Raw genomic sequence first — 15,470 nt, forward strand, 5'->3', positions numbered from 1 at the left:
TCAGCTGGTTTTCGCTTGGAAAACAGAACGGTTCTGGTCCAGTTAGTGGAGTGTTCGCTCCTTTCCTAGCTAGATCATTTGCTTTTTCATTGCCTTCTATCCCTTGGTGAGCAGGCACCCAGAGTAGGAGGACTTTATTTTCTTTGTCCAACTTGTTGAGCTTCTCTAGGCATTCTTTGACCAACTTCGAATTGATGATTACTGAGTTGATCGCGTTTAGTGCTGCATGACTATCGGATAGGATGGCAATTTCCTGTTTTCGATAGTTCCTGTCTAAGATAAATTGTACACATCTTTTGATAGCGTAAATTTCTGCCTGAAGGATACTGGGGTAGGTGCCCATTGGTTCAGAGTATTTGGTTTTCGGCTCAAATACTCCTATCCATGTCCCTGCTTTGGTTTTGGAAGCATCAGTATACCACGTTATGGTATGGTCTTTTATATGCCGAGTAAGCGTTTCTTCTTTCCAATCCTTTTTATTACTCAATACTACAGTGAGGTGTTTCTCAAAGTTGTAAATTCTTGGTATGTCATCAACTGGGAGTTGGAGAAGTGGAATTTTCTTTTTGAGGGTGTTCCAAGCCCCTGACCTAAAAATTCTCCCAGTACTGTTTCCGTCTATGACCATTCTAATCATTGTCGTATTGGCGTAACAACCGACGACAATATGCAGTGGTGTTACGTCTAAAATGATCTCCATTGCTGCTGTTGGACATGTTCTCATGGCACCTGTGATACAGATACATGCCAGTCTCTGTACTTTGCACAGGTTTTGCCTTGCTGTACGTTGCTCTAGTTTTGTATACCAAGCAACTGCTCCATATGTAATCATGGGTCTTACTATCATGGTATACATCCAGCGCAAAATTTTTTTCCGGCCAGTCTTCTGCCTTTTTCCGACCAGTCTTCAAAAATTTCCCGCCAGTCTTCTGCATATCATGAGAGCCTTTGTGACTTTGCTGGTAATGTTCTTAATATGCCTGTTCCAGAGAAGTTTACTATCCAGGGTTATTCCTAGATATTTCACTTCCTGTGATGGCAGTATTTTCTTTCCATCTAGATGGATTCTTTTCAAGTTTTTCAAACTTCGCATTCTGGTGAATGGCACTACCGCGGTTTTATCTGAGTTGATACTCAGCCCGACAGTCCTGCACCATCTCTCAGTGATGCGGAGTCCTCTTTGGATAATATCACACAGGGTGCCTTCATGTTTCCCCCGGGCAATCATGACTATGTCATCTGCATACCCTATGCAGTGTATTCCCGCTAGAGTTAATTTTTCCAGTAGTTCATCCACTACCAAGCTCCACAGTATAGATACAGGGTGTAGAAGTTTCATTTTTATTTCGATTGTTTCCAAATAATTTCTGAAGTAACGTCAATATTTGGATGAAAATTGGTATCTGGGAGTTTTTTGACATGAGAAGTTTGATTTTGATGTCAATATGACTACTGTTTGTAGGGGGCGCCACCTACATGTGTTTTAACTGTTTTGAAGAGAAATAACTCTTCGTCCGTACCTGTATAAAACTACTGAGTGAAAAAATATACATTTCCGTGATTTTTTACGTAAAAAAATGTCTCTTGGTAAAAATCGCTACGAGTAATGAAACAAATAAAAAATGTCCACTAAATATTTATTAGACTGAAATCATAAATTTGAAATGATTTTGTGTCAAAAGTTTCAGAAACCTGTTATATTATCATTTTTTCGAAGAAAAATTTATGATTAATTTAAAAAAATAAAAAGTTCCCAAATTTATCATTTCAGTCAAATAACTATCTATTCAACATATTGTTTATTTTTTGTCAATAATGACATGTATTGACTACTTCCATTCTGAATATATGTATATTATACCGTGCTGGCAACTGTTACTTTTGGGTCGGCATTTACATGTGTCGAAGTAAATCGCATAGGGATCTTATTAAGTCGCAGTGAGAGAAATGCGACCGCGCGACGGTGTGCTGATGCGGCGTTGCCGATACGCCTTCCCCTATCAAGTAAAGTAAAATCACGATTGCAAACCGCTTATTTTTAAACGACTTTTTTTTCAAGAGATAACTAGATAAAATCATTAGACATGTTTCTGAGCATCTGAAATGGAATTATAAGGATATCGTTGAGGTGTCATTTTTTTACAACGAGAAAACGTCAGTAATCGCGATAATTTAAAAACTCAACTTTTTAACACATAACAGGCCATAACTCAATAACCACTTAGCCACTACATAAGAAAAATTCGATAAGGTTGTTTTTTCCATTCAAAAATTGTAAACAATCCATCCATTTACTTTTAGAGCATAGCAATTTTCAGCAATCGTGTAATTTTTTTATTGATAAAGATTTTCACATACTGTCTACAGAGAAAATACAGCAGAAATATTAACAAAGTTCTTGAAAAAACTACAATCTATTATTTCTAATAGATCTCGAGATATCGATTTTTGAATTCAGAGTTCTAATAGCGGGACCACTATCGAACACCCAATCAACTCCACTTGTTTTTACCAAAAATGCAAGTGTTTCTAGCTTGCACTTAAAAAAAATCAAGCTATAGGGAAAATTACAACGACTCGTTAATAAATAAACAAATTAAGTATCACGAGACGTAATTAAATCGTGAAGCTGAACGCATGACGTACACCTCTCCCTAGAACTTTAAGTATTGACAGAGGTATTGATTGGGTCGACCGGTCAACTGCGACAAATCTGCTATATCCCCTTCCACGTCTCTTGGCGATGTGCACAGTTTATCGGTTTATTTCATACGTTTGGCAACGTATTTACTGTCCTCTCTTTGTTCAGTACATTATAAACGCATTGTACTCTTCTTACATACGGAAATCTCGACCCAAGACTAACCTTTGCCAGCCCTTAGTAGTAGTTGCTCGTAGCAAGAGACATTTTTTACGCAAAAAATCACGGAAATGTATATTTTTTCACTCAGTAGTTTTATACGGGTACGGAAGTTATTACTCTTAAAAACAGTTAAAACACATGTAGGTGGCGCCCCTTATAAATAAGAGTCATATTGACATCAAAATTAAATTTTTCATGTCAAAAAACTCCCAGATACCAATTTGCATCCAAATATTGACGTTATTGTGTTCAAGTGGACCGATTTTGATGATTTTTTAAGCAATTTGTAGGTAAATCATTTGTACATACAAACTGTTTTTTTTCCTCTTTGAAAAATGCAACAATTTAGATGGTAGCAAAATCTGGTTAAAATGGAAATTTAATGTCAGTTTACTAAAACAGCTGGTAATTTAGATATTTATCAGGTAGTTTAGAAAATCTATTTCAGTTGTTGTTAATCTAAATTTTTTTAGGCTCTTCTTTTAGACCATTGTCTCCTTTTAAGGTAATGATATATTTAGCAAATAATTATGTTAGGTAATTAATTACCGAGTTAATTACTATACCTGTCGTCGTGCTTTATTTTTTAAAATCAACTTAATAATCTTAGTATATAGATCTACGTTTGCCAGTTTAGTGATGAATAACATAAAGTTCTGCCATGCAGCACTCCCATGTTGCCCCACACCCCCAAAAGTTTCTTCCCAAAGAAGAAACACAACTAACCAATAGGAAATAAAGACATAACTTTTTAGTAACCACTGCAAGGAAAGTTGCAGAGTTTTCTTTCTGTTTGTTTATAAGCTAGCAAGTAATATTTTTATGATGAATGGTGGTGGAACTAATGAACTTCACCATATGACCCAAAATCAGAAACGGTTATTATAAAAACTAACTAAACGAACTGGATATGATTAAAACCATAGTCTCCAAAAAAATTTTATATGGGCATTTCGCCACTGCAAGAAAATCTACAAAATGAAATAGTTATTTTTTGTAAACACTTCTGGCGTTAGTCCAACGGAGACTAATTGTCAGCAGTTAGGTTTACAAGATAAACAAATTTGCTTAACGAACAAAAAAATGCTTAACGTTTCGGAAAGTTTATCTCTTTCCGTCGTCGAAAGCAAAAAAAAAATACAAAGAATAAAGAAAAAAACTATTTAAAATATTTAAATGCAACTATTCGAGAACACTTTAGTTTTTTTTAAACAGATGCATCTACAAAAAGCGTTGACGTTCTGTTAAAATGACATCATATCAAGTTAAACTTCAAAATAAACAATTACTACTTGATAACAATTACTTAATAAGGTAAAACCAAAAAGCTTCAAATTTTCCGTATGATTATTTTTAATTTGTTTTTAATTTTTACGTATGTTATGTTTATTTATGTTATGTTTTTTAAAATCAAAGAAGCGATTGCCATACATTACTAACATCTACAGATGCATGAGCAATATACTAATTTTTATTAGATTGTATTAAAAAAAGCCTCTTTTATTTTTCTTTTGTAAGCTATTGCTTCGTTCATTATAATTTGGGCGTTGTTAAAATCTATTCTGTACCATATGTCTCATGAATGCTGACAAATCTTTTGTGAAATTTCAATTTGTGAAAATCTAAGATTGTCGCTCTTTCGAACATTTAAGGGTCTAGATGTTTCACCAATATAACATTTATGGCATTCAAAAAAAAAAATCTGGATCTTTTAGTTGTTTTGCAAAATTTCTGGTTAACTAGTCAAGTATTCTTTATAGCTGTAACACACACAAATACACACAACCAAATTTATATGGAATCATCTATTATTTTTCATAATTTTTGAGACGTATGAAAATGTTGTGTTTATTAATAAAACTCAGTCCATACCAATGACTTTTAATGAAAAATAATCTATATAGCAATAAAAAAAATTAATCAGTTCTCAAAAATACACAAAATGGTATTTTTTTGTTTTCTAAAACGAAATTAAGATTTAATTTTTTAATGGCCAAAAAGCAAAAACAAAAAGAAAATTGATAATTTTAATATTCCCTGTTGCCACCTCTAGCCCTTATGCATGCTTCTTATTAAATTATCAATATTGTCTTGGGGTATGTTTTCCTATTCTGCTAATACTGCATCAATGAGCTGTGCAAGATTTCCTGGATTGTTTCGACGAGCTCTAACCCTTCTTTTGGGCTAGTCCCACAAGTGTTCGATAGGATTTAGATCCTAGATTAGAAATTATGACACCTTCCATTTCAAGACATTCTCTAGTCACTCTGCTGGTATGGGGAGATGCACTATCGTACAAGAAGTTAAAATTATCTCCATTTGCTGCTCTCTAAAGACTAACGATTAGTTCTAGCACCAAATCAACCGATCTCCGACCGGTTAAAGTTTGTTGAAGTGGCAACAATGGAGTTTTTGCTCCCAGTATAATACCTCCCCAGAACATTACAGTTCCTCATTTATATCTTGGTACAGATTTGGCAGCCTGAAATCTCGTTCGTCTTCCTGTAGCTCTGAGGACCCGAATTCGATGGATATCTGATCTTGGGCCAATTCTAGTCTCGTCCGAAAAAAGAACATTTTGTCAATTCTCAGTTGTCCAGTTTTGATGTTGAAGACATCAATTTAGCCGGTCAATTTTATTTTGCCAAGATAACTGTGGGATCCGTAACTCTCTCCTACTGTAAAACCCCCGAGCACGAAGCCTCTTTCTTATGGTTTCAACTGAAACGTTCACATTTGTTGCTGCCAGAAGTTGTGTTTGTCGCTCTGGATTAGGGCATTCAATCCCGAAAGAAATTTTTAATCCCGGGATTTCGGGATTATAATTTTTCGATCCCGGGATTCACGAAAAAATTAATTACGTTGGAATTATATTATATTCTCTTTCTTTACAAAATTTTATTGAACAAAAAAACATTAACATAAATTAAACGTCATCCCCATTACAAAACAACATAACATATAAGTTTATTTAACAAAAAAAAACATAAAAGGAACTAAAATATACATTTTTTATTTAATTTACATAACCAATCGAATACAGCGTAACACAGGATTACTAAGAGATACTAAAATAACAACTTATGCAGTAACAAAGATGAGGATCTAAACTTGGTTTTTTTGGTTTTTGAAAAAAATTCTTAAAAAAAACAAGCCGATCAAGAGTATTATCACTCAAACTAGATCTTCATCATCTTCAAACTTGATCAAACATTCAGGGTTGTTTATAAGCGCATATTGTACTATCATGAAAGACTTGTGTACGATTTAAATTAAGGAAAAAATGTAATGATGAATCCCGAAAATCCTGGGATTAAAGAATTCGGATCCCGGGATTGAATCCCTACTCTGGATGAGAAACATTGGGATTTATTCTAGCAATTTGGCACGCAAGGCGGTCTTGTTGTTCAGTTGTGATTCTTTGACGACATTCTCTTGGCCTATCTTTGTGTGTTCCTAATTCTAAGTACATTGCATATGTTTTCGATAAAACACTCTGGGTAACGCCTACTATCTCTGCTATGTCTCTTTGGAGCATTTCTTGTTCGGTGAAAGCAATAGTTCTCCTCTGTACATCTGTTAATCCAACATAAGGCATTTTTGTTATTTTTTTGGATCGAATGAAAATTACCGGACAATCGTGATTTTACTACTGAACACAAAATTCAAAAAAAATCATGTTTATTTACAACAAAAAGCCTTATCTTAAAGTTGTATACTAATTTTTATCCTTGCAAGAAATTCAGTCAGAAATAAAGAGTGATTCCATATAAGTGTGTTTGTGTGTAGATGATCAACAAAGAACTTAATGACCTGTTCAGAAGCAAGATTTTGCACTATTTTCCTTTACAATTAACGTCTAAATCACAGAAAAATGATAGAAAAGTATACATAATCTTTGCTAATCATGACAATTGTTACGATCATAAAAAAATACGTAAAAATGATGTTGGAGAGTTATTACTGGTTATTAATAATATTCAACTACGTATCGGAGCGGCAAAAAAACCCGCGGCAATTGTAAGTCGGAGATATTATTACTGGCCGGGCGGCTCGGCTGTAATAAATAACAATAATTATCGTTAAACGCAATAGATATAGTGTGTCCGAAACTATGGCTAATTATACCGTAAAACGCTTAAACGCGTAATTATATCTATAAATTCTATTCGCCGATATCGCTTAAGATAAAGAGTAATATTTCGGAATTTATTTCATTATCTATATGTTTCTCTTTAATTTGCAGATACAACAAATCTATTTTAATAGTTTATTGGGTACTTATAAAATAATAACGCTGCAATTCCTAAGAAATACATAATATACAGGGTGGCGCACCTCATTCGCCTTGGTTGATTACACGACAACAGAAAGATGTAGAAACAAAATATTTTATGGGTATATGGGGGGAGGCAATGTGCATAATTTAAAATTATTTTGAAATGTACAGGGTATGTCAGAACTAAGATCCATACCAAAGTTATATTTTTTTCTTATGGAACACCCGGTATTTTATTTCATTTTTGGATTCTTGGGCCCAAAAAAGGCATTTATATAAGGGTTAAACATTTTTAAAATCTTTGGTTTTTGAGATATTTAAAGATTCTTGTGATAAGTTTACAGGTAGAGAAATAAACTTTACTGAAAAATGGTACTGCTTTCTTAAATTTATACAGGGGTACCAAAAATTGCTGATCTATTTTAAGGATTTATTTTATATAAAAAGCTTATAACATTATAACCCTATATTTTTTTTAAATAAATCTAAGCAGATTCAAATTACTTTTCTTTGACTTTTCATTAAAATGGCTGGTGTCACCATGGCAATTTTCTAATGACACTTAGTAGCTATTTTCAAAATCGACATTAGTTTATGGGCTTTTTTTGGAAGGTTTAAATTGATAACAGGTTATTGTTATTTAATTTACCTACAATAAGGTTAATAAGTAAGCATTTATTATATTATCAAGAAAAATAAATCAGTCGCAGGCGGAAGGAATGGATATTATGTTACTAGTGATTTAATTTTGTGAGGACAATTGCATGTTAACCTGAAGGGTTTATGCTCAAAGCTTGACAAGCGTTCCTTTGAAAAGCTACTTTTCGTATTTCGCAGAGCTGATAATGTGGTATATGAAAAACCTGTTAGGCAGAAACCTATCGTTGGAAGTGAAGAAAATGAATTTGACATAATTGTTTTTTTTATAGAAAATCCAATATATCTACAAGTCATCGTAATACAGGGTGTCCCAGAAATAAGTGCAAATATTTTAACTGGTAGTATAGTTCAACCCCAGAAACACGCCTATGAGTTTTTTTTTGCGAAAAAAAAATGTTGAAAATTTAAAATTTTTCTTGACATTTTCGGGAAAATTTGAAAAAACTTTTTAGTGCCACTTGTTTATTCACCTGAGATTTCCCTACGGTGTATCTAAACCTTGCAGTGTTGCAACCTCCTATGTTATCCACATTCTACATAGTTCGGCGGAACATAGTTCTACGTTTATAAATTCATAGACAAATTTCTACTCAAAAAATTAGGAATGTTAAATTTAATCTTTTATCAGTGCTCATTATTAATAATTATAGAAAAACAACACATTAATTATTTTTAGTACTTACACTTTCAATGAAAACTTAACAAAAACCACGGAAAATTAACTAAAACATTACGTTTATGACGTTTACGAAAATCTTTGTTATGCTGCAAAATAACTTTATTTTGGAATAAATTTAATAAAATGATTCATATTATTCACAGTCAGGTCACAAAAAGGAATTCCTAAAATGTTTATCGTAATTTAGAATTCAATTCAAGAAATTTAGAAAACAGCCCAACGAATAATCGATTCATTTTTGTTTTGTTTGTTTTCTTTCATGTTTCTCTGTTTTATTTGAACCAATGTTTTACAAAACACCTTGAAAAGCGCACATTACTTTGAATACTTTTCTGAATGAATAAATGTTAATTTTGTTTTTTCGCTATTTTTTCGATGTATTTCGACAATTCCATCGACTGCCTAACCGTCAGCCAAGAACTGCCGCGTGTGAACTGGTAACTGGTCCTTTGAGTCGCCGGTCGCCGCGCCGTCGTGGCGGGCTTGCGTCAGACGACGATGTTAAGCAACGTTGCCGTAGTTACAACAATTTCAAATTCAAGACATTTGAAGCAATCAAATTCGTATTAAATTTTAAAAATAAAACAGAGAAACATGAAAGGAAATAAACAAAACAAAAATGAATTGATTATTCGTCGGGCTGTTTTCGATGTATTGAATTCTGAATTACGATAAACATTTTAGAAATTTCTTTTCTGTGACCTTATCAATAACCAATTCATTTGTGTTTTGTTTGTTTCCTTTCATGTTTTTCTGTTTTATTTTTAAAATTTAATATGAATTTGATTGCTTCGAGTGTCTTGAATTTGAAATTGTTGAAACTACGGCAACCTCGCATGACGCAAGCTCGACACGGCGGCGCGACAAAGGAGTAGTTACCAGTGATGCGCCGCTCTCTTGGCCGACGGCCGACGCGACGCGACGGTTGGGCTGTCCGTGGAATTGTTGAAATACATAGAAATAATAGCGAGAAAACAAAATACGTATTTAAAATTGTTGAGTGAAACATGTATTTTCTTAGATTGAACGTAGTTCGGAAAGTGGCGGTAAGAGACAATAATTCTCAACATTTATTCATTCAGAAAGGTAATCAAAGTAATGTGTGCTTTTCAAGGTGTTTTGTAAATCAGTGGTTCAAATTGTGATGATGCCTATATGAAAATAATGTGTTAAAAACGGGGACTGTTATTTTAGTAGTTATTATAATAGCATGTACAAGTAAAGCAGCACAGTGAAGTGTATTTTAGTTAAGTGAATATCGAAAAAGAGAACTGTCACAGTTACATCGATCTGTCATAAGTATCTCTGGTATTAATGTTGGGTAAGTTTTTTAATCTAACTTTTTTAACATATTTTTAACACATTATTAAACATTTAACATTTAATTTATTTTATGTAATGATATCACAATCTTAAAAATGTAATGCATCCCTGCAAACTACTCAGGTGTTGTGATTTTATGACTTACTTTTAACATATACTTTTTTGTCCCTATGGCAACACAGTGCGTCGAATTAACTGAAATCCGGGCTTGATCCGGGTAATTGGATGTAGTTGGCGGTATCTGCCGGCGGTTCTCAAAATGTTGCGATTATTTTTTTAAATTTTCAAAGTTAAATAACTTGGTTATTTTCAATTTATTTTAAAAATGGTAAAGAGAAAATATGTTTATTTTGATCAGATCTACCACCCTTTAAAATATCTGCACTCATTTCTGGGACACCCTGTATAAATCAAAGAACTACTTCTTTATTTTTCTTGATAAAATAATAAATACTTACTTATGAAACTATTGTAGGTAAATTAAATAAAAGTAAACTGTTATAAAATTAATTAAAGTCCATAAACTAATAATGTCTAATCTAATAAATTTTGAAGATAGCTACTAACTGTCACTAGCAAATTGTCATGGCGACACCAGCCGTCTTGATTTGGTTTGGCTATTTTATTGAAAAATCGATTTTTATTCAAAATCTAAGCCAGGTTTAGGAAACCCTAATATAGTTTGAAATAAAAAGTTTTTATGTAAAATAAATATATAAAATAGACCAATTTAAACTAATTTGTTTTTAAACTTGATATTTCGTTAATTTTTATTAACTTCTTCAGGAGTAACTACAATAATAAATACAAAGAGATGAGATTAATTCATATCATTAGACAAAAAAAGGGAGATATTGGGCACCAGGCATGTACAGAGAAAGAAAACACAGTTGTATATTACTTAAAACTAATGACTATATTTCAGGATGTTCTTTGCTGGTACATGACATTGTAGAATTCTAATAAATATATAGTGGTTATATGTCAAAAAAATAGTGTTAAGAGTTGTACTAAATATCTATGAAAGTAATACCATTCCAAGACGTAATGTAATGAAACCTAAGATCTAAATCATATTTTAAATATTAAATCGACATGAATGTTCTTAACAATCTAACCACTAAACATAGTCTGTACGATATTACTTAAGATGTACGTTATTGTTTAAGACTGAAAATGTTTTAAATGTTAAATGTAAAACTAGAACTTATATCTACACTTAGCTGTTCTTTATGTAATCTTGCTTCAAACAGTAACAGCGTGAGGTGGGCTCGCATCTCTGTACTGTCTGTCGGCGATCCTGTTGGCCAAAACAACAAAAGGGGCCAGAATGAGGACACCATGAATCAATACAGCCGTAGCTACTGACTAGGCTTAGATATGGGAGCGAAGCAGCATGGGGCTTACGCTGTATCCATACTGTGGCAATATGGGGACAATACCCATACCTTGAAACACTACTAGGGCCTTGGATAATGCCCGAACCTTGGAATCAATACATAGATATGGGACACCTGCCCATACCTTGGACACAGTCGGTCCATAAGATAACGGTACAGGGGAACACTACCCGTACCTTGGACACAGTCCGTCCATAAGACCCTAAAAATACGAAACTCTTGTTTAAAACCGAACAAGGTCTAATAAACAAAATAAACCTACCTCGAAACACTTCCGAGGGCTCAATAATAAACAAAAGAACTGTCCTTTCTTCCATTTAACATTCTGGAGGACAACAGCAAAAGTACACCAATGTGTCAGCAAAATATAAATACGAGTTAAGGTGGGCCAATCCAAAACCCTACCCTAAAAATATTCAATAATAATATCGAATCTATAAAAGATAATAACTCATCTTTACCGGTAGCTTCGAAATGGCAGCCGATTCAGATTTTGCAGCAAGATTTAAATTGCCATTTCTAAAAGCAGTATTTGCAACCGTGCCGCAAACTGGCCAAAAAGTGAGGTTAAAACGCAGAGAGGCGCCTTGACACATATACGTATTACTTTTTACAAATATACTCAGCCTAATCTCCAAAAAGTGAAGCCCAAACAGTGAAAGAACAATATGGAATTCTGCATAAGTCTATTTCACCCGGATATTCATTTAACTGAGCATGCCTCACCTGAAGAAGTTTTCATTGGTCGATGCTTTTAAAGGGAAGTGGTTGACTGACATTTCCCCTAACCTTCAATTTTATTTATATTTTTATTATTTATAACACATTATCATGGAGTTGGAAAAATATCAAAAATAGTTGGAAACAATAAACTAAACAAAATCACTCTTTTACGCGCACAAATAAAAAGTAATCCAAACAGAACTAAAACAACAATCAATCGGAGTTTGGCGCAATCGCAGTTCAATCCATATCCGGGTGAAATAGACTTATGCAGTTTTAATATGGAGCTGGGTTATGTTGTCTTTTTCTTACGGCACAGAAATTGCACACGGAGTTAAATAGGGAACCCTGAGTATATTTGTAAAAAGTAATACGTATATGCCTTGACATATAACAAGGATCTTGACAGCGCGCACCTCCACAGAACAGTGAAACGATAGCAGGGTTGCTGACTAGAGAACGTAAAAATTACGCCAAGCGCGTCAAATAAACTATCCGGTCTGAACGAGAGGAAATCCGGTGATGATAGGCCCCAGACATCATATATTATATATAAAAAAGACATGTAACGAACTAAAAACGTTACATCATTTTACCGATTTAACTTGCAGATCATCATGATTTAAGTCAAAAATATAGACTTAAGTCATAAAAACGACTTAAATAACGTTATATTGATTTAAGTCTGTACAAAAATGACCTGACTTGAAATAAAATGACTTAAATCAAAGACTTAAATCTTTTGAACTCTATGTTGAATTTGACTTAAGATTTAAACCATTTTGATTTTAGAAATGATTTAAGACTTAAATCTTTTTAAAACTGACTTGTTGCAGCTCTGATTATGAAATATAGCAACAGTTTTAATCCGATTTTCAGTATCATGTTTTTGTGTAATGTGGTTAATCTGAGTACTTTTTATTTTAAGTTATAATAGTTGAATGAAATTAATAAAGTTTCTTGTTCGTTTGCAGGTTGTGTTGTCGGCTTGTTCTGCGTACTTCAGGGCGCTGTTCGTGGACCACCCCGCCCGCCATCCCATCGTCATCCTCAAGGACGTGCGCTTTAGCGACCTGCGCACCCTCGTCGAGTTCATGTACAAGGGCGAGGTGCGTGTGGAGTACGCGCAGCTCAGCAGGCTGCTCCAGACGGCGGAGAGTCTCAAAGTTAAAGGTGCGTATCACTGACTAATGTCATACCGTCGGCTTTATGACGAAAAGGTATCTCGACTTTTGGCGATTTTGAGATATCAACGTCATGACATGCTCAATGGGTCATATTTTAACATAGCGAATTTGCGCATCTGAATATTGTACCTTTTTCATTTTATATTCGTTTAAAAATTTGCCTCATCTCAAATACTACAATTCTTCGTTATGACGAAGAGACGTATGTTGAGATAGGGCTCCTTGTTATATCAATTGTTATACTACAAGAAAGATGGAATTTGAGATAGGTCCTTTTGTTTTAAGTTATGAAAATGCATGCGAGAGAAAATCACACCATTCTACCTAATTATTTTCTTATGGTTGCTTGAGACAAAATAAAACTTCTATCATTGCGGCAGCTCTCTTTTACAGTGTGATTCTGAGTCTGTTTTTTTGCCAAAAGCCATTGTTAGAATGAGCTAGACTCTGCACATAGCTGTATCGGGTATGCAAAAGATTCTCCGAGAATAAATGGCCAAAGAAAAATTGATCGAAAGCGAAACGACGAAACGAAAATTGCCCTAATGGAAAAATTCCCGCAATTATAATGTCCCTAAGAACATTTTAACGAACCAAAAACTTGCCAGAAAAATACTATAATTTTTATCTCATTATCATTGTCAGGCCATTGGCATTGTCATCCCCGTCAATTTTTGGAAAATTTTATTTATTGTGCCTATCATTATCCTGCATAAACACGTAGAATGGAAGTCGAATTTGTTATCATTGAACAGGGAAAACAGAAACAGTTAGTCCACAGTTATTTGTATCAAAGAGGCACGAATGAAGAAACATGTTTTGTTTTTGTGTAGTTTGGTTTTTATTAAATGGACCGTGAGTTTAAAATGCCTTGTATTAATGCCCTTAATTAACTGAATAATTACTAAAAATATATTAGTTAAAAAATGTATTTTTGTATAAAAAACAATATTATTAAAATAAGCTAGATAAGTGTATTTTAATTGATTATTATCTTTGCTTCTAGAATGAAAATTGTCTTTGTTTTCAGTTGATCTAATCCAACGCGAATAAAAGTATTTAAAGATATTTGTTTCTGATTTTTTGGTGATTTTCAGATTTTTTTCTGTATGTATTCCATAATGTGAATATTGTATATTTTTTTCCTTATTAAGAACACTTTACAATCATTTTTAAATTTATTTTACATGGACGTATGTATACTATTCGTTCGGAAATAAATTTATTATTATTATAACAAAAAGGCCTATCTCTATTAAACAACTAAAAAGAAATTATTTATTAGAATTTACGCACAATTTATCTTCAGAACGTTTCCTCAATGTCTCCGTTTAAGTGTTAATACAAAAACACTATTAAAAAATTAAAGACTTTACATTTATTGGCCAAATAAAGTTAGTGATTTTCTTACTTTATTTGGCCATTTCTTACTTTTTTATTGCTCTCCTGAAAAGTAGCAAAAATCGAGATACGCCTTTTCATCATAAAGCCGACGTTACTATAGTTTGTCCAACAAAAAAATCTTCGACAGTGATAGTCTTTCATTTTAATTTCAAAGTACTTCATTTAATTTCACAAATATATAAGTTGGTATACAATTGTTAAGCAGGATTAATATGCTTAAAACTTTAGTGACAAATTAATACTTAAATTATGAAAAACAATCGAGTTATTTTGTTTAGAAAAAATGATGAAATGTGTGTTAATGCGAAGCAAACAGAAAAATTACAAAAAATAATGTACAAAAAATACTTAAGTACAGGGTGGGTCAAATTAGACGCTTTTAAAGGGAAACACCATTTTCTATAGGAGATAGACGAAAACTAATATCGGTGTCTGAGTTCAATTTTTGTTAAAAACATGATGGTGAAAACCGCACATCGATATCTGTTACCGTTTCGGAGTTACGGGGTGTTTTTCAAAAATGTACATTTTTAACAAATCGCTGTAACTTTTTTGCTATGGAAAATTTTATATTTTTCTGAAAACATTTTCAAATCATCTTTTTGGTTCAATCATTTCACCTCAACGGTTCAAGTATATTTTTTTCAGTACAGAAAATACATCAGTACAGAAAATACATTGAGCCGGCCATCACAATTTATTAAAATTTTAAACTGTATATGTTAATTATTGTGTCATGTGGGTGATATTGTATGAGTATAATTTTAAGTTAAATGTTATGTGTTATCACCTGTTATTTTATGCATCCATGGTTTAATACAAGTTTGACGAAGGAAATGTACGTTTTTTGGCTTTGAAAAAGGTTAAAACTGGACCGAAACGTTAGTTATATAATAAACACTTCCTAAACCCAGAAAAAGTTTAATATTGACCAAAAGCCAAGAACCCTATA

The 15,470-nt window shown here is 33.1% G+C and overlaps 1 protein-coding gene across 1 annotated transcript in view; it reads left to right on the forward strand.

Annotated features, from left to right (window-relative positions):
* The window catches only part of LOC115886064 (zinc finger protein 629-like), a 188,776-nt gene that overhangs the window by 113,172 nt on the left and 60,134 nt on the right, over positions 1-15,470 (forward strand). Inside the window, exon 4 of the mRNA XM_030905092.1 lies at positions 12,902-13,100. Within this exon, the coding sequence (XP_030760952.1) occupies positions 12,902-13,100 (199 nt within the window). The remainder of the gene's footprint in view (positions 1-12,901; positions 13,101-15,470) is intronic.

Source organism: Sitophilus oryzae, unplaced genomic scaffold (assembly GCF_002938485.1).
Source record: "Sitophilus oryzae breed Bouriz unplaced genomic scaffold, Soryzae_2.0 scaffold_466_pilon_pilon, whole genome shotgun sequence".
Classification (NCBI taxonomy): Eukaryota; Metazoa; Arthropoda; class Insecta; order Coleoptera; family Curculionidae; genus Sitophilus; species Sitophilus oryzae.